General features: G+C 38.2%; 1 protein-coding gene across 1 annotated transcript; it reads left to right on the forward strand.

Moving 5' to 3' along the window:
- Positions 1 to 16,332: 16,332 nt before the first annotated feature.
- On the forward strand, positions 16,333 to 17,429 carry LOC101104501 (heterogeneous nuclear ribonucleoprotein A1-like). The gene has a single exon (XM_004011419.6). It carries the CDS (start codon positions 16,397 to 16,399, stop codon positions 17,357 to 17,359), a length of 963 nt encoding a protein of 320 aa, XP_004011468.2. The 5' UTR covers positions 16,333 to 16,396; the 3' UTR covers positions 17,360 to 17,429.
- The last annotated feature ends 9,749 nt before the right edge of the window (positions 17,430 to 27,178 follow it).

Genomic DNA, 27,178 nt, shown 5'->3' on the forward strand with positions numbered 1-27,178 from the left:
TCAGAAGGCTGTCTTTTCACCTTGCTTATAGTGTCCTTTGTTGTGCTTTTAATTTTAATTTTAATTAGATCCCATTTGTTTATTTTTGCTTTTACTTCCAATATTCTGGGAGGTGGGTCATAGAGGATCCTGCTGTGATTTATGTCAGAGAGTGTTTTGCCCTTGTTCTCCTCTAGGAGTTTTATAGTTTCTGGTCTTACATTTAGATCTTTAATCCATTTTGAGTTTATTTTTGTGTGCGGTGTTAGGAAGTGATCTAGTTTCACTCTTTTACAAGTGGTTGACCAGTTTTCCCAGCACCACTTGTTAAAGAGATTGTCTTTACTCCATTGTATATTCTTGCCTCCTTTGTCAAAGATAAGGTGTCCATATGTGTGTGGATTTATCTCTGGGCTTTCTATTTTGTTCCATTGATCTATATGTCTGTCTTTGTGCCAGTACCATACTGTCTTGATGACTGTGGCTTTGTAGTAGAGCCTGAAGTCAGGCAAGTTGTTTCCTCCAGTTCCATTCTTCTTTCTCAAGATTGCTTTGGCAATTCGAGGTTTTTGTATTTCCATACAAATCTTGAAATTATTTGTTCTAGTTCTGTGAAAAATATGGCTGGTAGCTTGATAGGGATTGCATTGAATTTGTAAATTGCTTTGGGTAGTATACTCATTTTCACTATATTGATTCTTCCAATCCATGAACATGGTATATTTCTCCATCTATCTCTCATCTATCCTCTATGATTTCTTTCATCAGTGTTTTATAGTTTTCTATATATAGGTCTTTAGTTTCTTTAGGTAGATACATTCCTAAGTATTTTATTCTTTTTGTTGCAATGGTGAATGGAATTGTTTCCTTAATTTCTTTTTCTACTTTCTCATTATACGTGTATAGGAATGCAAGGGATTTCTGAGTGTTGATTTTATATCCTGCAATGTTACTATATTCCTTGATTAGCTCTAGTAATTTTCTGGCGGAGTCTTTAGGGTTTTCTATGTAGAGGATCATGTCATCTGCAAACAGTGAGAGTTTTACTTCTGCTTTTCCAATTTGGATTCCTTTTATTTCTTTTTCTGCTCTGATTGCTGTGGCCAAAACTTCCAGAACTGTGTTGAATAGTAGTGGTGAAAGTGGGCACCCTTGTCTTGTTCCTGACTTTAGGGGAAATGCTTTCAATTTTTCACCATTGAGGATAATGTTTGCTGTGGGTTTGTCATATATAGCTTTTATTATGTTGAGGTATGTTCCTTCTATTCCTGCTTTCTGGAGAGTTTTTATCATAAATGGATGTTGAATTTTGTCAAAGGCCTTCTCTGCATCTATTGAGATAATCATATGGTTTTTATTTTTCAATTTGCTAATGTGGTGAATTACATTGATTGATTTGCGGATATTGAAGAATCCTTGCATCCCTGGGATAAAGCCCACTTCGTCATGGTGTATGATCTTTTTAATGTGTTGTTGGATTCTGATTGCTAGAATTTTGTTGAGGATTTTTGCATCTTTGTTCATCAGTGATATTGGCCTATAGTTTTCTTTTTTGTGACATCTTTGTCAGGTTTTGGTATTAGGGTGATGGCGGCCTCATAGAATGAGTTTGGAAGTTTACCTTCCTCTGCAATTTTCTGGAAGAGTTTGAGTAGGATAGGTGTTAGCTCTTCTCGAAATTTTGGTAGAATTCAGCTGTGAAGCCATCTGGACCTGGGCTTTTGTTTGCTGGAAGATTTCTGATTACCATTTCAATTTCCGTGCTTGTGATGGGTCTGTTAAGGTTTTCTATTTCTTCCTGGTTCAGTTTTGGAAAATTGTACTTTCTAAGAATTTGTCCATTTCTTCCACGTTGTCCATTTTACATAATTATAGTAGTTCACTTATGTTCTTTCTGTGTTGTCTTTGTGATCACTCCATTTTCATTTCTAATTTTATTGATTTTGATTTTTCTCTTTTGCTTCTTGATGAGTCTGGCTAATGGTTTGTCAATTTTATTTATCCTTTCAAAGAACCAGCTTTTGGCTTTGTTGATTTTTGCTATGGTCTCTTTTGTTTCTTTTGCATTTATTTCTGCCCTAATTTTTAAGATTTCTTTCCTTCTACTAACTCTGGGGTTCTCCAACTCTTCCTTTTCTAGTTGCTTTAGTTGTAGAGTTAGGTTATTTATTTGACTTTTTTCTTGTTTCTTGAGGTATGCCTGTATTGCTATGAACTTTCCTCTTAGCACTGCTTTTATAGTGTCCCACAGGTTTTGGCTTGTTGTGTTTTCATTTTCATTAGTTTCTATGCATAGTTTGATTTCTTCTGTGATTTCTTCTGTGATTTGTTGGTTATTCAGAAGTGTGTTGTTCAGCCTCCATATGTTGGAATTTTTAATAGTTTTTCTCCTGTAATTGAGATCTAATCTTAATGCATTATGGTCAGAAAAGATGCTCGGAATGATTTTGATTTTTTTGAATTTATCAAGTTTAGATTTATGGCCCAGGATGTGATCTATCCTGGAGAAGGTTCCATGAGCACTTGAAAAAAAGGTGAAATTCATTGTTTTGGGGTGAAATGTCCTATAGATATCAATTAGGTCTAACTGATCTAATGTATCATTTAAAGTTTGCATTTCTTTGTTAATTTTCTGTTTAGTTGATCTGTCCATAGGTGTGAGTGGGGTATTAAAATCTCCCACTATTATTGTGTTATTGTTGATTTTCCCTTTCATACTTGTTAGCATTTGTCTTACATATTGTGGTGCTCCTATATTGGGTGCATATATATTTATAATTGTTATATCTTCTTCTTGGATTGTTCCTTTGATCATTATATAGTGGCCTTCTTTGTCTCTTTCCACAGCCTTTGTTTTAAAGTCTATTTTATCGGATATGAGTATTGCCACTCCTGCTTTCTTTTGGTCTCTATTTGCGTGGTATATCTTTTTCCAGCCCTTCACTTTCAGTCTGTATGTGTCCCTTGTTTTGAGGTGGGTCTCTTGTAAGCAGCATATAGAGGGGCCTTGTTTTTGTATCCATTCGGCCAGTCTTTGCCTTTTGGTTGGGGCATTCAACCTATTTACGTTTTAGGTAATTATTGATGTGTATGATCCCGTTACCATTTACTTTATTGTATTGGGTTCGGGTTTATACACCCTTTTCGTGTTTCCTGTCTAGAGAATATCCTTTAGCATTTGTTGGAGAGCTGGTTTGGTGGTGCTGAATTCTCTCAGCTTTTGCTTGTCTGTAAAGCTTTTGATTTCTCATTTGTATTTGAATGAGATCCTTGCTGGGTACAGTAATCTGGGCTGTAGGTTATTGTCTTTCATCACTTTAAGTATGTCTTGCCATTCCCTCCTGGCCTGAAGAGTTTCTATTGAAAGATCAACTGTTATCCTTATGGGAATCCCCTTGTGTGTTATTTGTTGTTTTTCCCTTGCTGCTTTTAATATTTATTCTTTGTGTTTGATCTTTGTTAATTTGATTAATATGTGTCTTGGGGTATTTTGCCTTGGGTTTATCCTATTTGGAACTCTCTGTGTTTCTTGGGCTTGGGTGATTATTTCTCTCCCCATTTTAGGGAAGTTTTCCACTATTATATTCTCAAGTATTTTCTCATGATCTTTCTTTTTGTCTTCTTCTTCTGGGACTCCTATAATTCGAATGTTGGAGCGTTTCATATTGTCCTGGAGGTCTCTGAGATTGTCCTCATTTCCTTTAATTCATTTTTCTTTTTTCCTCTCTGATTCATTTATTTCCACCATTCTATCTTCTATTTCACTAATCCTATCTTCTGCCTCCATTATTCTACTATTTGTTGCCTCCAGAGTGTTTCTGATCTCATTTATTGTGTTATTCATTATATTTTGACTCTTTTTTATTTCTTCTAGGTCCTTGTTAAACCTTTCTTGCATCTTCTCAATCCTTGTCTCTAGGCTATTTACCTGTGATTCCATTTTGATTTCAAGATTTTGGATCATTTTCACTATCAATATTCGGAATTCTTTCTCAGGTAGATTCCCTACCTCTTCCTGTTTTGTTTGGTTTGGTGGGCAACTCTCCTGTTCCTTTACCTGCTGAGTATTCCTATGTCTCTTCATCTTGGTTATATTGCTGCGTTTGGGGTGGCCTTTTTATATTCTGGTAATTTGTGGAGTTCTCTTTATTATGGAGCTTCCTCACTTTGGGTGGGGTTCTATCAGTGGCTTGTCAAGGTTTCCTGGTTAGGGAGGCTTGTGTTGGAGTTCTGGTGGGTGGAGCTGGGTTTCTTCTCTCTGGAGTGCAGTGGAGTGACCCGTAATGGGTTATGAGACGTCAAAGGTTTTGGAATAACTTTGAGCTGCCTGTATATTGAAGCTCAGTGGAGTGTTTCTGTGTTGCTGGAGAATTTACGTGGTATGTCTTGTTTTGGAACTTGTTGGCCCTTGGGTGGAGCTTGGTTTCAGTGTAGGTATGAAGGCATTTGATGAGCTCCTATTGCTTAATGTTCCCTGAATTCAAGAGTTCTCTAATGTTTTCAGGCTTTGGATTTAAGCCTCCTGCTTCTGGTTTTCACTTTTATTTTTACAGTAGCCTCTAGACTTCTCCATCTATACAGCACCGATGATAAAACATCTAGGTTAAAGATAAAAAGTTTCTCCACCTTGAGGGACACTCAGAGAGGTTCACTGAGTTACAAGGAGAAGAGAAGATGGAGGGGGTAGTTAGAGGTGACTGGAATGAGATGCGGTGAGATCAAGAGAGGAGAGAGCAAGCTAGCCAATAGTCACTTCCTTATGTGTGCTCTATAGTCCGGACCACTCAGAGGTATTTACGGAGTTATACGGGGAAGAGGAGAGGGAGGATATAGACAGAGGTGGCCAGGAGGATAAGAGAGAGGAATGAGAAGGAGAGAGACAAATCCTGCTAGTAACCAGTTCCTCAGGTGTTCTCCACCGTCTGGAACACACAGAGATTCACCGAGTTGGATAGAGAAGAGATGGGGGAGAAAAGAGATAGAGGCCACCTGGTGGAGAAAAAGGAGAGTCCAAAGGAGGAGAGAGTGGTCAAGCCAGTAATCTCGCTCTCAGGTAAACTTGGGTAGTGATGTTTGGGTTTTTAAATGTACAAAATTGATAACAAAAACCTAAGAGCAAAGATTAAAAAGCTAGAGTAGAGGTTGGATTTTCAAAAATACAATATTAAAGAAAAGAAGCAGAAGGAAAAAGGAAGAAAGAAAAAAGAAGAGGAAAAAAAAGAAGAAAAAAAAAAACCACCAAGAATTATTAAAAAAAAAAAAAAAAAAACACCACCCAAAGACTATATATGGTGTTTGCCTTAAAAAAAAAAAAAAAGTCTTTTTTTTTTAAATAGTAATAGTAGGTTATAGAAAAAAAATCAGAGGAGAAATAGAAGACTTAACAATTAAAAAAAAAGTTAAAAAAAAAAAGGAAAAAAAAAGGAATGATTTTAAAAATAGTAAAAATATAACTGGCCCTTCTCTGATGTTGTGGGCCATGTGGGATCACTTCCAAGGTGGTTCTCTCTGTTTAACTTCTGTTTGCTGGTTTTTTAGGCTCACTAGTTCAGTCGCGCTGTGGGGAGGGGGGGATGCTGCAAACAAATAGCACTGTTGTGTGCACTCAGTGTCTCAGCCCCGCTTGACCTGTCCCTTCTTGTGGCGCACAAACCGCTCCGGCTCTACGATGCTCAGCCGGGAACCATCTGAGGCTGGTCCTAGGCTGCGTGCACTTCCCCGGTCTAAGCCACTCAGGCTTGGTGCTCAGGTAGCCCTCAGAGGCATAGATTCAGTTGGGACTGCGTTTTGTGCCCTTCCCAGGTCCGAGTAGCTCAGGAGTTTGGGAGCTCGATTGCTGCGACTTGTCGCCTTTTCTGCCGCTGCTGCTCAGTTTTCTGGGTGGACCGCTGGCGCCCCCCGTGAGGCAGATGGTGACTGTCCAGCACCCCCAGAAGTCTTAGCAAAGAAGCCTGCTTGCAGTTAGGTAAGTAAAGTCTCTCTGGGTCTGCAATTGCCCCTTTCCAGTCCTTACGGCTCTGGCTGCCTGTCCCCGGCGGGGGATGGTCTGCAGCCAGCTTTTTCCGTTCTGTCCTTTGTTCTGTGCTCGGTCCTGGCAGTGTCTTATGTTCGAGCTTTTCGCGTGGTAGCTATCCCACAGTCTGGTTTGCTAGACCAAGTTAGATCGTTCTGGTTGCACGTGGGGCGTTCCTGCCCGATTCTTACAAAGCACTGCAGCCCAAGCCTCCCGCATTTCCTTGCCCTGCCCCCACTAGCTTATGGCAGATGCAGGCGTCTGTGCTGCTTTTCCGCTGGGGGTGTTACTGTTGGGCTTGTAATCTGTTGGGTTTAATTATTTATTTATTTTTCCCTTCCTGTTATGTTGCCCTCTGTGTTTCCAAGGCTCGCCACAGACTCGGCAGGGAGAGTGTTTCCTGGTGTTTGGAAACCTCTCTTCTTAAAATTCCATTCCCGGGACGGGCTTCCCTTCCCGGGACGGAGCTCCCTCCCCACCTCCTTTGTCTCCTTTTTCATCTTTTATATTTTTTCCTACCTGTTTTTGAAGACAATGGTCTGCTTTTCTGGTCGCCTGATGTCCTCTGCCAGCCTACAGAAGTTGTTTTGTGGAGTTTGCTCAGCGTTGAAATGTTCTTTTGAGGAATTTGTGAGGGAGAAAGTGGTCTTCCCGTCCTATTCCTCCGCCATCTTTTCGGCAACCTCTAACTATCTTATTTTCATAGATTAATGATTCAACACATAAACCCTAGGAAGAATTCATTAGTGAAGCCATCCATCTAGCCTGGTGATTTCTTAGGAGTTTTTAACGAAAGATTCAATGTATTTAATAGATAACTTTTCACGTAGCTAAGTTTTCTCTGTCAGTTTTGACTGTTTTTTTCTGTAAATATTTTCATATAGGATCTTTTGGATGTCCTTTCTTTTCATTTATAAGTTATCTTGTTGATTTTTCCCTTGACGAATTTTATTTTACTACCTGAATCTCTTCTTGTTATTATTTTCTTCCATCTACTTCTTTGGATTTAATTTTCTGTTATTTTTCTAACTCTTAAGATAATGTTTAGATGGTTGATTTTATGTCATGCTTTTCTAATATATTCATTTAACCTATAAGTTTAAAAGTATAGCTTGAATTGAATAACAACTTATGTAAATTTTTCATTATTTTATATTACAAAGTATTTTACTATTTTTGTGACTTCCTTCATACATAGTATATTTAGAAGTATATTGTTCATATTTCCAAACATTTAAGCATTTTATAATTATTTTTGTTCACTTAATTTAATTATTAGTATATATTCTATCTTATTTCAGTCCTTTAATGTTTGTTTAAACATTTTATGAAGAAATATGATAAAATTTAATGAATATTTTATGTCCACTTGAAAATATTCTATATATTGAGTTCTGTGTTCTAAAGCAATTAATTCTATTTAATAATTTGCTTATTAGAATTTTGCTTATACTTAGTGAGTCTTTGATTTTTATGTGTGATTCATTAAAATTTGACAAGCTATTTGTGTATTTACCTATTTTTCTGATGAAAATTTTACATTTATAATTACGTTATGAGTCTGCATTAGAAATCACAAAAATTTTCTGTAAAGGATGAGATAGTAAATATTTTAAACAGAACACAGTGTCTGTTCCAGCTACTAAACTCTACCACCTAGCATAAAAACAGCTATAGACAATACATAAAAATATAATGTTGTATCTGTTTTTCAATAAAACTTTATTTAAAAATGCAGGAGAAAGTCCATAGCTTACAGACTGCTGGCCTATATTTTTAGGCCATATATATTTTGGCCTCAAAAGTACATTTTATCTGAGATTATACAGATGTACTTTTTTAGGGGAGGAGGGATAGGTATGATATAGTGTTTGTTTGTTTACACGTTAATCTTTTTAACTTTTTTTTTTCTTCTCTTTCTTAACAATCTGGTTCTTATAAGTTTATATAACTGACTTTGTACTTATCAAGAGTCTGTATCTATCAAGAGTCTGTATTTATCAAGAGTCTGTGAATCTTTGCCTTTACTTGGAGTCTATTTAATCAAACTGTTGATATATTTGAATTTAAACTACCTTGTTAAAGTTTGTTTCATATTTTCCCAAAATATTCCGTTTCTTTTCCTCTCTTGGCTAGATTCCATTTGGAACCTTCAAAATAAAATTTTTATTAGTCAGTTTTCCTTGTTAACTTGTCAGTTGTACATTTTTTATACTATTCTTTAGTGGCTTCCCTAAGGAGTAAAAAATGAAATCTTGACTTATTCACTCTCAATATGTTGTTAATTTTATTATTTTTCAGACACACAAAGATTTTGAAATACTACCCTATTCCCATGTTTGCACTATTTTTGAAGTTTTGTTAAATTTAATTTTAAATAATAAAAAACTTTTTACTTTTGCAGTCATCATCCATTTAGATTTACCTACATATTCACCACTTATTTTGTTCTTTATTTATTTCTGTATTTCTCTCTTAATGTCTAGGATCATTTTCCTTTTTCTCAAAAAGTCCCTTAAGCATTTCTTTTAATTCAAGTGTACTCATTGCCAATTTTCTTTACTACTTTGCCTAAAAACAATTCAGTTTCACCTTTATCTAGATGAATATTAGGTCAACAGCTATTTTCTTTTATCATTTTTTAGAGTACAGCTCATTTTTATTCTGTATTACATTCTAATTTTCATTCCATTATGCTTCACTACATTACATTAACAGCTTAAGCTTATTAAGAGTTAGAGTACTTTCACCTTCAAGTAATTCAAACCCATACAAATGAGATTTAAAAACAGAATGTTTTGGCCCACATGTTTGTGACTGGATCTAAGAAGCATTTGATATCTTAGGGTCTTATCTTCTCTCGACATCTCAGTTTTTATTCTTTCTGGTGTTTTGCCAATTTTCTTTTTCTTAATATGACAAAAGGGAAGTAAGTTCAGAAATGTCCCAGATTACATCTTCCTTGAGTCAGTAATAGATAAATTCTCCTTCCTTTTGCTAACACCCTGGAGGAGCCATTCATAAGCCAATTATTATGGCCAGGGTTATGGTGTAATATTATAGTTGAATACACCTGAACTATGTGATTATTTAATATTTGTGTCTGAGAGGGAGGTTCTGTAAGGGATTAAGGAAAAGAAAGGAAAATGGATTGGTAGACCTCCAAAAATAATAATATAGCATGTTATTAAATATATTTCTTTGTTTTTTTAAAAAAAAGTCATCTATTTCAGGAAAAAAAAACTAATAGAATACTTATCTATACAAGTCTGATACCTTCTGTGTCTTTTCAGTAAATCACTTGCATTAGGATCTTTACCTTTAGGTCCATTTCAGGACTTAAGAGAAATAATAACAAAAGTGGTTCCAGGAAATTAACTCTGTGAATGGTAATATGACATCGGATCATTCTCCCTCCAAATAGCAATAAATAGCCCCATCACTTAAAACAGAAAAAAATGATAGCCCCTGACATAATACAGCATTGCAATTGCTAACACGTCTGCCTGTAATGAATTGAATATGATACAGGTAGAATAGGCTACCTTGGTTTGCGCATTGCAACTTTGGCATTTGAAAGATACTAGGGGTAAAAATAAATATTGGGACTGTGGAATTAATTGGTTGTTGTGAGTTACAATTCATGCATTGTAAAGGAAAATGATAAAGCCATTGCAATCAATTTCCAAATTGAGAAGTGGTGAAAATAAGAATGCTGTTATGGCAAGATTAAAAAGACTGCCCCACCTCCTGCACTGGAGGGCCAATGGACTTGGGTCCTAATTGCAAAAGTAGCAAAATTTGAGAGAAGAATAGATTTTTAGCCTCAACAAATGTCCCACAGAAAAATTTGTCCTTGATAGGAGAGGAGTGAGGTGTGGAGATTTAAGATAGGTAGGCCTGGGTAGATAAATTCAAGAACATGGAGCCTCAAATTCTTTTTTAACCTGTGTGCCTGAAGAGGTGCTCCCACTCCCTTGGCAGAGGCTATATTCCTTCATTCTGAAGACTATGCAAGAAGGAAGTGAGGGATGAAAGTCAGTGATTGACTTTCTCAATGCTTGACCAACAAAAACTCATTTCCCCATTAACCATTAATGTCACTAGGAAATTAAATAGCATTAAGGCATTTCATGTCACAATTCGACAAATAATGTCCTTGATAATGAACAAAAGGGACTCCTTACTGAATGCTCTGATTAATGACTACAGACAGAAAGTAGGAGCAGATGTGAAGATGTTGAACTAGGATGTTGGAATACAAAGGTGGAAAAATTCAATTTTGTTGTTTGGGGACATGTTTACATTATCCAGGAATGGAATAACGCCCTTAGTGCCCTTACCAACGACCCTCAGAGCTTACATTATTAATATCCATTGGGATTGCTCTTAGAAAAAAAATTTTTTTTTAAATGGTGTGTGTCATGTTCAGTCATGATCAACTTTTTAGGACCCGATGGATAGCCCACCAGGCTCCTCTGTCATGGAATTTTCCAGGCAAGAATACTGGAAAGGAAAGTGAAGTCGCTCAGTTGTGTCCAGCTCTTTGCGACCCCGAGGACTGTAGCCTACCAGGCTCCTCTGTCCATGGGATTTTCCAGGCAATAGTACTGGAGTGGATTGCCATTTCCTTCTCCAGCGGATCTTCCCAGCCCAAGGATGGAACCCAGGTCTCCCGCATTGTAGACAGACGCTTTACCATCTGAGCCACCAGGGAAGTCTGTATACTTCCAGGGGATCTACCCGACCCAGGGAATGAACTTATGTCTCCTGCGTCTCCTGCATCGACAGGCGGGTTCTTTACCAGCTGAGCCTCAGGGAAGTCCTTGTGTCAAATAAAGTGGAAATATGGTTCAGAAGGTAAAGGATCTGCCTGCAATGCAGAGACCCATGATCGATCCTTGGGTTGGGAAGATCCCCTGGAGAAGGGAATGGCTACTTAGTCCAGTATTCTTGCCCGAAGAATTCCATGGACAGAGGAGCCTGGCGGGTTATAGTCCATAGGATTGCAAAGAGTTGGACATGACTGAGCAACTAATACACACACACACACACACACACACACACACACACGCACAATGTTAAAATACATGAAGAAAAATCTAATGGATAAATAGAAGAAATAGATATATCCACAATTATAACTGGGATATCAGCACTCATCTCTCAATAATGGATAGAACAAGTTAAAAGAAAATCAATAATAATATAGAATTGTCAACTAAATTAACCTAACAAGCATTCATGCACACTCCATTTAAAGAAGTAGACTCTTTCTTTTCAAGTACACATAAAACATTCATCTAGATTGATCACATTGTAAACTATATAAGAAATTCTCAGTAAACATTTTGAAATCCTTGGGAAGATGTTATCTAACAACAAAGGAAGTACATTAGAAATCAACAACCAAAAGGAAAACTCACAATTATCTGAAAATCAAGCACCTTTCTGCTCTCTGTCAGATAAGGAACAAGGATAATTTGAAAATATTTTGAACTCAGTGAAAATGAAAACAGCATATTTAAATTTGTGTATATGCTATGCAGCCAAATTAATGCTTAAAATATATATTGTTAAATTCCTATATTAGAAAGGATAAAAGTCTAATATCAATGATACATTTTCTTACTGCACATGCACTGTCCACATGGCCGCCAAACACTTGTATTGTTCTGTGCACTAATCAGCTTCTGTGTTTTATTGTTTAAATGCTTCACACTTGCAGACTTCATAAGACTGCCCTTAAGCCCTGGATAGGCATTCACCTTCTGTATAGAATTAGAATTTTCCAGAAGTCCAGGCTTCCCTTGATGTGAAATAAGAAAGTCTAACTCCCTTTCACTGAGTTCTGATTTGTGCTCTCTGGATCTCTTTTGCATTAAGATGATGCTAGGATTCTTCTATAACTGTGCCTTTGTCCAGCTAATTCTCCCTCCTTGTCCTGCTCCTCCTTTATTGATTTCTCCTGTAAGTAAATCTATAAATACTTGCTTGCAAAGGAATGCTTGCTTCAGGATCTGCTTTTGGAAAGCTCACATAACACCTGTAGTAATACATTTTTTTAAATGAAAGCTCCCGATTACACATTATCTATTATTCCTGTTTTCATGTTAATGGAGAGTGAAAACTGGGTCATAAAAATGCATGCCTCATTCAAGATTTATTACATTGTGGCAAAAAATAGCATCTTTTTCCTTGGTAATCCCTCAAGTTTGAAAATTGTTGCATTAAGAGACTGAGTTAATTTTACATGCTATTGCTGTGCTGTGTCTGATTCTTTATGACACCATGAACTGTAATTCTCCAGGCAAGAATACTGGAGTGGGTAGCCATTCCCTTCTCCAGCGGATCTTCCCAACCCAGAGATGGAACATGGGTCTCCTGCATTGCAGGCAGATTCTTTACTGTCTCGGCCACCAGGGAGCCCATTCTTCTTTAGTCTTCCTGAGAAGGGGTACCTACATGGGGTAATTGTCTTGCTTTGAAAAAATGTGTAGGACACTGGGAGAACAAAAATTTACATCCTTTCTTTCTTTTTGAAGACTGCATACAAATAAGTGAGTAACTTTTTTTTTTATTTTCCTTTTTCGGAATGTATTTAATTCATTCAGTCTATACCAGTAAGGTAGGGGGAAATTGTGATAAACTATTTAATCCATATCTCTATCCCTCTGATAAATAGAAGGTCAAGAGCATCCTAGCATATTCATGACCTGAAAAGCATCAGCAGCATAGAATTCAGCCTACTCCTGATGACAATTATCCAAGACCTGATTATCTAACAATGATTTTATGTCTTAGTCAGGATACTGACAGACAGAGCACCCACCTTTTCTCATCTTCCCATGCAGAGCTACTGTGCTTTGACAAAGATTCCATCCCTGATTAAGTAATGCCCTGGAGTGTACATTCAGGCATAGGTTAGTTTTCTGGTACTTTAAGCTGAAAGCCTGATTTTTACTTAATAAAGATAAGAAAATTTTAAAACTGCTAATCACAGAAAAGAAATAATGTAGGAACTTTAAAATATTTATTTCAGATTTTTCTAATTTCCTGGTTCTGTCTAGTTTTAAACAAGGTAAAGTTTTAAACTTTACCTTGACATGCATGACATCCATGCAAGTTTTCAAAAACTGAATCAACTTTGCTTAACATTACTGTACTTTGCTCTATTTTATTTAATATCTGTATCAGTTTTTTGCAAAGAATAATGTATATCAGAATTAGGAGTGTATGAGATTTCTTTGATTTTTGTAGCAGCTTCCCTAAGCTGTGCATGAGTTTTCACTACCAGGACAAGGTGACATGTTATGCTAAAAGTATTTTTTATGCCTTAGATTGGCTAACTCTTAAAATCAATGTTGTTCAATTAATGCAGCTACTTAGAAGCAGGCTGAATGAAAATCACGTAGGAAAAAACTAATAACTTCATTGATATTCATTTAAGACCTTTTCTATTAGGTATCTTTTTAATAGTCATCTTATTTTTTTTTTTACTCTTAATTATAATGGAATCATTTTCATACTTACTTGGAGAGGATTTCCCTTCCAGTTCTCACTTTTGTGTTATTGTTCAATTGCTCATTGGTGTCTGACTCTGCAACCTCACTGACTACAGCACACCAGGCCTGTCCTCCACTGTCTCCCAGAGTTTGCTCAAACTCATGTCTATTGAGTCAATTATGTTATCAAACCATCTCATTCTCTGTTGCCCCCTTCTCCTCCAGCTCTCAACCTTTCCCAGCAGGAGGGTCTTTTCCAATGAGTTGGCCTTTCACATAAGATGGCCAAAGTATTGTAGCTTTAGCTTCAACATGTCTTTTCCATGAAGATTCAGGGTTGATTTCTCTTAGGATTGACTGGTTTCATCTCCCTGCTGTCCAAGGGACTCTCAAGTCTTCTCCAGCACAATTAGGAAGTGTCGATTCTCCAGTGCTCAGTCTTCTTTATGGTCCAACTCTCACATCCATACATGACTACTGAAAAAACCATACCTTTGACTAGATGGACCTTTGTCAGCAAAGTGATGCCTTTGCTTTTCAATACTGCCTAGGTTTGCCATAGGTTTTCTTCCAAGGAACAAGCATCTGTTAATTTTGTGGCTGCAGTCACTGTCCACAGTGATTTTGGAGCCCCCCAAAATAAAATATGTCAGTTTCCACTTTCCCCCCATCTATTTCCCATGAAGTTATTAGACTGAATGCCATGATTTTAGTTTTTTGAATGCTGAGTTTTAAGCCAGCTTTTTCACTCTCCTCTTTCACCTTCATCAAAAGGCTCTTCAGTTCCTCTTTGCTTTCTGCCATTAGGGTGCTGTCATCTGCATATCTGGGGCTGTTGATGTTCCTCCCGACAATCTTCATTACAGCTTGTGCTTCATTCAGCCCAGCATAAAAGTTAAATAAGCAGAGTGACAATATACAGCCTTGACATACTCCTTTCCCAATTTTGAACCAGCCCATTGTTCCACGTCCAGTTCTAACTGTTGCTTCTTGACCTGCATACAGATTTCTCAAGAGGCAGGTCAGGTGGTCTGATATTCCCATCTCTTGAAGAATTTTCCATAGTTTGTTGTGATCCACACAGTCAAAAGCCTTAGCGTAGTTGATGAAGCAGATGTTTTCCTTTGCTTTTTCTATCATCCAACAGATGTTGGCAATTTGATCTCTGGTTCTCCTGCCCTTTACTAAATTCAGCTTGTACATCTGGAAGTTCTCAGTTCATATACTGTTGAAGCCTATCTTGAAGGATTTTGAACATTATCTTGCTAACATCATCTTTTAGAATTTGAAATAACAGCTGGAATTCCATCACCTCCACTAGCTTTGTTTGTAGTGATGCTTCCAAAGGCCCACTTGACTTTTTTCTCCAGGATGTCTGGCTCTAGGTGAGTGATCACACCCATTGTGGTTATCTGGGTCATTAAGACCTTTTCAGTAGAGTTCATTTGTGCATTCTTGCCACCTCTTCTTGATCTCTTCTGCTTCTCTAGGGTCCTTGCTATTTCTGCCCCCACCATTTTAGGTTACAGTATAAGTTCTGAGTGGTTCCAATACCTAAATCATTATTAAAACATGTCTTTTCATTCAGTACACATTTACATTTTGCCAAAACTCCATGCATGTTAGAGAAATATGTTTACTCTAATTACACATGTATGTAAAATTGAATATAGTCATGAGATAAAGTTTATTAATTTTGTTTTGCAAAGTTGCTGTATCTTGATTGAATTTGTTTAATATAGCAGAAAGTTTTGTTATAAATATAATTCATCAATAACTCATAAAATTGACAGTTTTTAAGTAATTAAGGCAATGATATGAGGTATGTATATGTTTATGATTATATCTTTTTGGTGAACTGTTCTTTTCCTATTATTTACCAAACATATTTCTACCAAAATTTTCATTTCTTTCAAAGTCTAATTTGTTACTAATGTGGCTCTCCAAGCTTTCTGTTGAGGATAATGTGCCTGGTGTATCTTGTGTCATTTTATTTTCAAATACTCAGTGTCTGTATTTTCAAGATTACCTAGCTTGATTTACATAATTAGACTATCACTTCATGTGAAGAGTTGACTCATTAGAAAAGACTTTGATGCTGGGAGAGATTGGGGGCAGGAGAAGAAGGGGACGACAGAGGATGAAATGGCTGGATGGCATCACTGACTCGATGGATGTGAATCTGGGTGAACTCCGGGAGTTGGTGATGGACAGGGAGGCCTGGCGTGCTGTGATTCATAGGGTCGCAAAGAGTCGGACACGACTGAGCGACTGAACTGAACTGAACTATTTAATAAGTCAATTTGATTTAACTGCATTTATCTTATTATCATATACAGGAATGTATTTACAATCTCTCCATTGCCCTCTATATGTCCTCATTTTTATATTACTCTTTCCTCCTCTTTGAATCCTATCGACTATTAACTTTTCTTTGTTCCTTTTATTTTTTATGAGCATGTGGATACTATTCTTTTATAGGTTACTCTATTACTATTAATATACCATGAGAAATTCACTTTACAAATTATATGTCTTTTACTTCCTTTGTTAATCAGTATCTCCCCACTAGTCTTGAACAGATCTTAATTTAATATCAAACAGATATCATTCTATTTGTAATTAACATCATTTTTGAAGTATTTTTCCCTACATTTTTTAAACATATCTCAAAATATGTATTATAGCTTTGACCTAGAAAAATAAATATTCTTTACATTGTTTTAGCATTTTGTAGTATTAAGGAACAAAAGGCCAGAGAGTCTCTGGGGAAGAAACCCACATTTAAATTAATGAATATAAAAAACATAGGCGAGATACGTTCATTAGGTTACTCTTTTCTGCCCGTGGACGCCGCCGAGAAAGCATCGTTGAAGTCTTCTCCGCCTCCACTGCCGTCATGTCTAAATCAGAGTCTCCCAAAGAGCCCGAACAGCTGCGGAAGCTCTTCGTCGGAGGATTGAGCTTTGAAACAACCGATGAGAGTCTGAGGAGCCATTTTGAGCAATGGGGAACGCTCACAGACTGTGTGGTAATGAGGGATCCAAACACCAAGCGCTCCAGAAGCTTCGGGTTTGTCACATACGCCACGGTGGAGGAGGTGGATGCGGCCATGAATGCAAGGCCACACAAGGTGGACGGAAGAGTTGTGGAACCAAAGAGGGCCGTCTCAAGAGAAGATTCTCAAAGACCTGGTGCCCACTTAACTGTGAAAAAGATTTTTGTTGGTGGCATTAAAGAAGACACTGAAGAACATCACCTGAGAGATTATTTTGAACAGTATGGGAAAATTGAAGTAATTGAAATCATGACTGTCCAAGGCAGTGGCAAAAAGAGAGGCTTTGCTTTTGTATCCTTTGATGACCATGACTCCGTAGACAAGATTGTCATTCAGAAATACCACACTGTGAATGGCCACAACTGTGAAGTGAGAAAAGCCCTGTCTAAGCAAGAGATGGCTAGTGCTTCATCCAGCCAGAGAGGTCGAAGTGGTTCTGGAAACTTTGGTGGCGGTCGTGGAGGTGGTTTTGGTGGGAATGACAACTTTGGTCGTGGAGGAAACTTCAGCGGTCGGGGTGGCTTTGGTGGCAGCCACGGTGGTGGCGGATATGGTGGCAGTGGGGATGGATATAATGGATTTGGTAATGACGGAAGCAATTTTGGAGGTGGTGGAAGCTACAATGATTTTGGCAATTACAACAATCACTCTTCAAATTTTGGACCCATGAAAGGAGGAAACTTTGGAGGGAGAAGTTCTGGCCCCTATGGTGGTGGAGGCCAATACTTTGCCAAACCACGAAACCAAGGTGGCTATGGTGGCTCCAGCAGCAGCAGTAGCTATGGCAGTGGCAGAAGGTTTTAATTACTGCCAGGAAACAAAGCTTAGCAGGAGAGGAGAGCCAGAGAAGTGACAGGGAAGCTACAGGTTACAACAGATTTGTGAACTCAGCCAAGCACAGTGGTGGCAGGGCCTAGCTGCTACAAAGAAGACATGTTTTAGACAATACTCATGTGTATGGGCAAAAAACTTGAGGACTGTACTTGTGACTAATTGTATAACAGGTTATTTTAGTTTCTGTTCTGTGGAAAGTGTAAAGCATTCCAACAAAGGGTTTTAATGTAGATTTTTTTTTTTGCACCCATGCTGTTGATTGCTAAATGTAATAGGCTGATCATGAGGCTGAATAAATATCTTTTTTAAAAAAAATAGGCAAAAATGTACATTTTCATCATCTCTTCTATCATCAAACATGTTCTTAAAAGACAACTAGTCAGGGACTCCTTGAATGTTATCCCACTTAAGCATGAACAGATTAGCATTTCATTTCAGTTATTTAGCACTTACTATATCTCTACGACTATCTGCAGAACTGATATATGCAGAAAAACTCAATGAAACCTCTTGAAATAGAAAGCTCCATTGTTAAAATTTAAAGGACAAATGAATGTAGCTTTCTCCTCTCCAAAGCAAAATTTGTCTAGGTAAAAAGAGAGACATAAATTCTAAAGAATGTCTTTCTTAAAGATTAATAACATACCCCACAGACAGAGCTAAAAATTGAAAACAATGAAAAGAAGCATTGCCATTGTTGCTTCTTCTTTTTAGACATCAAGTGACATGAATCTGATCTATTCATCTATGCTACTCTGCAGCATTGTTTCTACACATATACTCTGAATCGAATTAATTCTGTTCAAACAAGCATGCATGTACATTAAGTTACTTCAATCACGTCTGACTCTTTGTGATCCTATGGATCATAGCCTAAGAGGCTCCCCCGTCCATGAGATTTTCCAGGCAAAAATACTGGAGTGGGTTGCCATACCCTCCTCCAGGGGATCTTCCTGACCTAGGGATCAGACCAGCATCTCTTTTGGCTTCTGCATTGGCAGGCAGGTTCTTTACACTAGAGACACCTGGAAAGCCCCTTTACAAACATATCTATCCTCTAAAAACTTACTCATTTCATCAGTTCCATTTCTGCCATTTGCCCTATGTAGTGGCAGTAAAATATTATAATTTTCACAAAATATTGTACCTTACTACTTAGCAGTCCCTTCATGTTTCTGAATCCTAAATTATTCATCACAACTTAAATATGATGGCCACTGGATAAATTAATTGCTATAAGTTGGATTAAGTTGTTGGGAAAGAAGATTTTAATCATATTTTAATAATTTCAGATAGCATGGTAGACTGTTCAGGGGTATATGCTTCTTTACAGATCCTGTTTTTTCTCTGGTTATATGCCCAGGAGTGGGACTGCAGGGTCATATCATAAACTCTTTTTAGTTTTTTAAGGAATCTCCATACTGTTACACCCTCCATACCCTCTCCAGCATTTATTGTTTGTGGATTTTTTGATGATAGCCATTCTGGCTGGTGTGAGATAATATCTCACCTCTCATTGTAGTTTTGATTTGCATTTCCCTTGGACAAAGGGAAATTGCATTTCCACTTGCATTTCCACTTGGACAAAGATGTCCAAGTGATGTTGGACATCTTTTCATATGCCTATTGGCAGTCTGTATGTTTTCTTTGGAGACATGTTTATTTAGGTCTTCTGCCCATGTTTTTGAGTGGGTGGTCTGTTTTGATGCTGTTAAGCATCATTAGCTGTTTGTAAATTTTGGAGACTAATCCCTTATTGGTCACATCTTTTGCAAATATTTTCTCCCAATCTGTGTGCTATCTTTTTGGTATGTTCATTGTTTCCTTTGCTGTGCAAAAGTTTTTAAATAAGTCCCATTTGTTTATTTTTGTTTTTATTTCCATTATTCTGGGAGATTGATTGAAAAACATATCTCTGTGATTCATGTTAGATGTTAGAGAGCATTCTGCCTATGCTTTCCTCTAGGAATTTCATAGTATCTTGTCAGAGAGGACATTTTTAACATGACAACATTTTAATTGAAATAAAACATGGAAGTCATTCATTACTCTTCTCGTTTAAAAAGGGTTTGAACTGTGTTGCCAGGAGAATCCTAGGGACAGGGGAGCCTGGTGGGCTGCCGTCTATGGGGTCACACAGAGTCGGACACAACTGAAGCGACTTAGCAGCAGCAGCAGCATTGTCTTATTAAGGACCAAAACCCAAATGTAATGGATTAACAATAGGATATCTGACATCTGTCTTTATTCAGGACAGTCTGAGCACACCCAGCACTCCAGAAAAATTATCTGTGCTTCCTTTCACCCTTAAGCATTTGAATGATAGGTCATATGACCACTCCAGTTAGTAAATATTTGTGATTAATAATTCATAGGATTTATATGTGTCATGAATAATGTAATTTAATTTAAATTTACTGTCCCAAATATGATGAAGAATGTACCAAAAAAAAAAATTCTCACATCTAAAGTTCTCATATCTAAAAATTTGGCTGAGTGCACAGCATATGATATTTGCCTTATTTATGGCTGAAGCTTGTGAAATCACAGTTTCACTCATATTTAACAAAATAAAACTTATTTTCTAGTCCAAGTCAAAGAGTAGAGTGAAATTATATTTCAGTCTAAGCATATTTTCTTAAAATATTTGGGATATTTATTACCACCACTTATGAGTGAGACTGTTACTGGGTGGCAAGTCACAGACAGGAATATGGAAAAGGTGACTGAAGTTTGCATGAGACAATATGGCTTTCAGGATTGCTGTTACTCTACCCAGGCCCAAGCCACGGGGACGTTAAGAAAAGTCTCTTCAGTCTATCTCTTTATAGATTTGGTCAGCAAAGCTTTCCAAATTCCATTTCCATTTTCTTTTTATCCTCTGACATTAGTTTTCATACAATATGCTTGAATTTGCTTTTAGCTTCCAAATTTTATTTCATTTCACTCCATTTCATCCCCGTACTCTATATTCTGGTAGCCTATCCTGCTACTATCTTGATAGCATCCATCCATAGTCCTCAGAAAATGAGTCCAGGTTAATTCTCTAGGCTATAGCTCGCCGGTGACAGTACAGACAAAGGGCTCAGAGAGTAGTTCAGCTAGTCCACTCTGTCCAACCGTCTTGAACTGAATCATATTTTTATATCAATGTGCAGAAAATGCTGAAAGCCAAGGATTGTGGATTTGCCATGATGGGTAATAGGTGTACAAAGCTAGAATGTTAATATAAATTATCTTCCCATTAGAACTGGTTCAGCAGAATCTGTAGACACTTTGCAACGAGTAGCATACTTACCAGGTTAAAGCATATCGTCAGTAGTTATTCTTGTCATAGTCAAAATTAAACTGGGAAAAGTTAAACAAGTAAGAAATAAAACTCATTTAAGACTACTGCCAGAAGAGACAAAGACCAGAATGCAGTCTGAACTCAACTCAGCCCAAACAAAATGCAAGAGTATTTACAATGTTGGCTTGAACCAAGAACGATGGGCCATCTGTGTTTGTTGACCCTTGAAGGCCAGAAGAGTGGCTCGCTTATTTCTGTGTGACAAATAGAAGTCTTGTTATCTGAAGGCCCTGAAAGCATTCCCAAATTAGGAATATGGTATATGTTCAGAGTTTGATTAAATGGAATTGCAGTATAAGCCATACAAATATACAGTTATACAAACTCTATAATCCCAATGCCTTAACATTAAAAATGTCTCACTCAACACCAATCAGGTCACACCATTATCCTGTACAGGTATACACAAACAGTGACTCTGCAGTCCAGATTCTTATCACCCCAGGATGCCACTAGCCTCAGCACAGCCTCAAGGTCACAGTAATGGGGAGGCGGGGAACATGCAAGAGGCAAGATTTTCAATGGACACAAATATGTCATGTTCACTTACCTTCTCTTGACCAGAGCCGAGGTGGTCCCACCTGAACTGCAAAAGTGTCTCAAAAGTGTGGTCTGGTCCAGGAGAAGAAATTGAATATTAAGAATATTAAGGTGGAATTTTCTATTTTCACCTGCAGTACTCATATGCTGTTAAGTATATAGCTTTTGCTGTTGTTCAGTCTCTCAGTCATATCCAGCTCTTTGTGACCCCATGGACGACAGCACCCTAGGTTTCTCTGTCCTTCACCATCTCCTGGAGCTTACCCAAACTCATGTCCATTAAGTTGGTGATGCCATCCAACCATCTCATCCTCTGTCACCCCTCTTCTCCTCCTGCCCTCAATCCTTCCCAACGTCAGGGTCTCTTCCAATGAGTCAACTACTCATCAAATGGTCAAAGTATCGCAGCTTCAACTTCAGCATCAGTCGTTTCAATGACTATTCAGGGTTGATGTCCTTTATGATTGACTGGTTTAATTTCCTTGCAGTCCAGGGGACTCTCAAGAGTCTTCTCCAATACCAGTTTTCAAAAGCATAGCTTTAGTGCCAAGAAAATATTTCCCATCCATGAAGTTAACTGATAACAGTTGCTCATTCTTTGCAGTGAGCGCTAGAGATTTCTGAGAGAAAACAACAAACTAAAGCCATTTAAATTAAAAATGCAAGTTTTGTCATAGCTAATCTTACTTGTTCAAATTATTAGCTCAAGTTCATGTGCCTAACCCAGGGAGATGCCAAGTTATCCTAAGGAAGTTGGACATCTAGTTGTCGAAGGACAGGGAAACCTGGCATGCTACAATTCATGGGTCACAAAGAGTCAGACACAACTGAGCAACTGAACAACAACCATTTTATTTGTCCAAATGATTAGCTTAAGTTCATGTGCCTGACCCAGAAATGCCAAGCAAACTGAAATGTCTGAGTTTGGAGCAGAGGAAGGTTTATTGCAGCGCCAGGACATGGTTCATGCTCTAAAAAACCAAGTTCTGAGACAGATTTTGGCAAAGCATGGTTAAAGGTCAGATGATAGAAGGGGGACACAGAGTATGTGATTAGCTCACACACAATTCTCTGACTGGCTGATGGTGAGTGAAAAAAGTGGTGTCACAAGGGTTAAGTCTTTAGGCTCCAGAAGGCCTGGGGCTAAGTGCTTAAGGGCATCAAGAAGTTAACATTTTCCATTTCATGGTTTTTTTTCACATATGCAAAACAGTTAAGGAATGTGCACCAATTAGTGTTATCTAGGTACTTCATCGGAGAAGGCAATGGCACCCCACTCCAGTACTCTTGCCTGGAAAAGCCCATGGATGGAGGAGCCTGGTAGGCTGCAGCCCATGGGGTCGCTAAGAGTCGGACACGAGTGAGCGACTTCATTTTCACTTTTCACTTTCATGCACTGGAGAAGGAAATGGCAACCCACTCCAGCGTTCTTGTCTGGAGAATCCCAGGGACAGGGGAGCCTGGTGGGCTGCTGTCTATGGGGTCTCACAGAGTCGGACACGACTGAAGCGACTTAGTAGCAGCAGCAGTAGCAGGTACTTCAGAGAGGACCTAAAGCTATGGGAGAAGCCTGTCCTGGGAAAGCCCCATAGAGTCCTGCTGCTGCTGCTGCTGCTAAGTCGCTTCAGTCGTGTCCGACTCTGTGCAAACCCCATAGACAGCACCCCACCAGGCTCTCCTGTCCCTGGGATTCTCAAGGCAAGAACAGTGGAGTGGGTTGCCATTTCTCTCCAATGCATGAAAGTGAAGGGTGAAAGTGAAACCGCTCAGTCGTGTCCAACTCTCAGCGACCCCATGGTCTGCAGCCTACCAGGCTCCTCCATCCATGGGCTTTTCCAGGCAAGAGTATTGGAGTGGGGTGCCACTGCCTTCTCTTACATGGGTGCAAAATATCTTCCTTTAAAAAAAAATGCTTTTTCTGATTGACTCCTAGTAATAGAGTAGTGATATGCCTCTATAATTTTGGCATTTAGGTTTGTTTCTTCTTGAGAAACTTAAGTTTCCCCATACCTGACAAAAATTGTACTTCCCTTGGAAAAGTATTTCTGCCAAAAAAAAAAAAAAATGCTTTTTTTTAAACCACAGCATATTAAACAATTTTCTTAATACTAGATTTTACTGATTCACATAGCATTTTTAGTTTCTTACAAAATAAGCTTTGCTGACAGACAGTTTTCATGCCACAAAATTTATTTAAGTGTAATATTCAATAACGCTAAATGTATAGCTTTGTGCAACCACGACATTCCCATTATTCCCAAAAAGAAATTTCTTGCACACTCTTAGTCATTCCTCCTCTCCATGCCTACTGCCAGGCAGCCATTAATCTATTATTCTAAAAATTTGCCTTTTCTGAATATTTCATATCAATTGAATGGAACAATATGTGGTCCTTTTTGTCCAGGCTCTTTACTGAACATGATGTTTTTGTGCTTCACCTATGCCTTAACATGTATGAGTGCTGTGCTTAATCGCCCAGTTGCATCCGACTTTTTGCAACCCCAGGGATAGTAGCCCACCAGGCTCCTCTGTACATGTGGATACTCCAGGAAAGAAAACTGGAGTGGGTTGTCATGCCCTCCTCCAGGGAATCTTCCCAACCCAGGGATCGAACCCAGGTCTCCCTCATTGCTGGTGGATTCTTTCACTGTCTGAGTCACCAGGGAAGCCCAGCATGTGTGAATACTTCATTTCTTTCTGTTGATGGTAGAATTCCTTGTATAACTGTGCCGCATTTTGTTCTACTACCAAATGATGGGCATTTGGATTGTTTCCATTTTAAAAAACATTAGCTTTATTGAGGTATATTTGAGTAATAATATTGTAAGACTTTTAAAGTATAGTACCTGGTGATTTTTATGCATATACATTATAAAATGCTCTCCCAGCTATTTAGTATATTCTTAAGCTCAGATATTTATATTTGTGTGGGTGTGTTTGTTTGAAACCAAGTATTATATACAATATATTATTAGCAAATACAATCACCGTGTTTACATTAGATTCTAAGATCTTATTCTGAGAAAAAACTGAGAATTTGTACCCTTTTATCAACCTCTCCTTATTTCCCCTATCCTAAGTCCCTTGCAACCAATTTTCCACTCTCTATTTCTGTGAGTTTGACTTTCTTTTTTTTAAGATTTCCATATTAGCGGTAATATGCGCAGTATTTATCTTTCTCTCAATACCCTGGTTTCGTTTTCTATTTTGAATATATATTTAGAAGTGATAGTGTTGATAATAAGGTCATTCTATTTTCAGTTTTCTAAAAATCTTCCTCAAAACATTTTTTGCTCCTAAAAGTATTTTTAAAAATAAAAATAATAATTAGTTATTGACTACTGTGAATAAAACACTGTGATAAGAATATTGAATGCATTGCCACATAAAGATCTTTGGTTTATTATGGACATATTTCTTTCTAAGTTGAGACTCTGAGGACTGAACCAAATAAATCTGAAACATCCTTACCTGTTCAGGTTTTGTTTTCTTTTGATATTCAGCTATTTTCATGAGTTCATCCACCCAAGACTGTGAAGAGTATCCATAAAATTTATATGTAGATTCCAAATAAACAATTCCAGTCAACATCTTCCAATTTTTCCTTCAAACTCTGGAACCACATGACCAACTGATAACTGGCTGCAGTCCACGGGGTCTCAAAGACTTGGACACCACTTGGCCACTGAACAGCAATAACACTACTCGATATATCCAAAACTGCATCTCTCTGAGCTTTGCCCCCAAGTTTACAACTCCTGCAATCTTATCTATCTCAGTAAATGACAAACTCCTGCTCTTTGCTCAGGCCCAGATCTTTGGTGTCCCCCCAGGTTACTTCATTCACTAGGCAATCCTGTTGGCTCTTAGAGTACAACCATTTTTCACCATTTTCACTGCCACTACCTTGGCCCAAGACAGCATCATCTCTAAGTGAGATTATTACAACTGCCTCCTCGCCTTCCTCTCTTATCTCACTGTCCTCAGAGCTATCATTCGAGGCATGATCTACATCAGCAACTTCACACTTACCATTTCAACTTATTACATCATCATTCTGTCCTCTTCTCTAGAGACTAGCAGAGCTTATACCCTCATCTCTTTCAGTCCTATAGTCAGATGCCATCTTTTTACTGCAGACTTCCACAATCATCCAAACTAAAATTACAATTGCTCTTCCTCAATCCACTCTCCTTTCTTCCCCTCTTTGCTATATTTTCTTCCACTGTATTTATCACTATCTAATATATGCAGGTCAGGAAGCAACAGTTCGAACTGGACATGGAACAACAGACTGGTTCCAAATAGGAAAAGGAATACGTCAAGGCTATATATTGTCACCCTGCTTATTTAACTTATATACAGAGTACATCATGAGAAACACTAGGCTGGAAGAAACACAAGCTGGAATCAAGATTGCCAGGAGAAATATCAATAACCTCAGATATGCAGATGACACCACCCTTATGGCAGAAAGTGAAGAAGAACTAAAAAGCCTCTTGATGAAAGTGAAAGAGGAGAGTGAAAAAGTTGGCTTAAAGCTCAACATTCAGAAAACAAAGATCATGGCATCTGGTCCCATCACTTCATGGGAAATAGATGGGGAAACAGTGGAAACAGTGTCAGACTTTATTTTGGGGGGCTCCAAAATCACTGCAGATGGTGACTGCAGCCATGAAATTAAAAGACACTTACTCCTTGGAAGAAAAGTTATGACCAACCTAGATAGCATATTCAAAAGCAGTTTTTCCAGTGGTCATGTGTGGATGTGAGAGTTGGACTGTGAAGAAAGCTGAGTGTCAAGGAATTGATGCTTTTGAACTCTGGTGTTGGAGAAGACTCTTGAGAATCCCTTGGACTGAAAGGAGATCCAAGCAGTCCATTCTAAGGGAGATCAGTCCTGGGTGTTCATTGGAAGCACTGATGCTGAAGCTGAAACTCCAATACTTTGGCCACCTTATGAGAAGAGTTGACTCATTGGAAAAGACACTGATGCTGGGAGGGATTGCAGGCAGGAGCAGAAGGGGACGACAGAGGATGAGATGGTTGGATGGCATCACCGACTCGATGGACATGAGTTTGAGTGAACTCCAGGAGTTGGTGATGGACTGGGAGGCCTGGCATGCTGCAATTCATGGGGTCACAAAGAGTTGGACACGACTGAGTGACTGAATTGAACTGAACTGAGCTGAATACACAATGTGGGCTTCCCTGCTGGCTCAGTGGTAAGTATCCATCTGGCAATGCAGGAGACATGGGTTCGACCCCTGGGTCAGGTAGATCCCCTGGAGAATGAAATGGCAACCCATTCCAATATTGTTGCCTGGGAAATCCCATGGATAGAGGAACCTGGCGGGCTACAGTCTATGGTGTCACAAAAGAGTTGGACATGATTAAACTGCTAAACAACAACAATACACAATGTATTTGGATTGTTTACCCTAATGATTGTATCCCCACTAGAATATAAGCTCCAGGATGGAAGGAATTCTGTCAGCTTTATCTTTGCTGTGTCTTGATAGCCATTTGTTTGGTAAACAAATGAATGAACCATTGTGTATCCTTGTGATCTTTCTTCCCAGTGTGAATTCCCAAGTTGTGATTCTTAACCAACTAAGATATTGTTTGGAGTTTTAACAGGTGATTTATGCATCTTGATGGTTTGGCACTAGAGGATGACCTTCTTCCCAGTATATCTAACTTTTTTTTTTTCTTGAGAATCTCAGGTTTCTTATGAATACAGAATCCCTATATCACTCACATGCTTGCACATTAACTTGCATACACACACCACATCACATGCATAGGCACATTCATGCATAGGCACATATACACACTCCTGATAGGCTTTCTAAGAACTTTTCACATATGCCAGAACTTTGCAAATTTTCACTGAATGC

This window comes from Ovis aries, chromosome 8 (assembly GCF_016772045.2).
Source record: "Ovis aries strain OAR_USU_Benz2616 breed Rambouillet chromosome 8, ARS-UI_Ramb_v3.0, whole genome shotgun sequence".
Classification (NCBI taxonomy): domain Eukaryota; kingdom Metazoa; phylum Chordata; class Mammalia; order Artiodactyla; family Bovidae; genus Ovis; species Ovis aries.

What these genes read in the sequence shown, in the direction of transcription:
- LOC101104501 (XM_004011419.6), top strand. Translation starts at nt 16,397, where the DNA reads ATGTCTAAATCAGAGTCTCCCAAAGAGCCCGAACAGCTGCGGAAGCTC.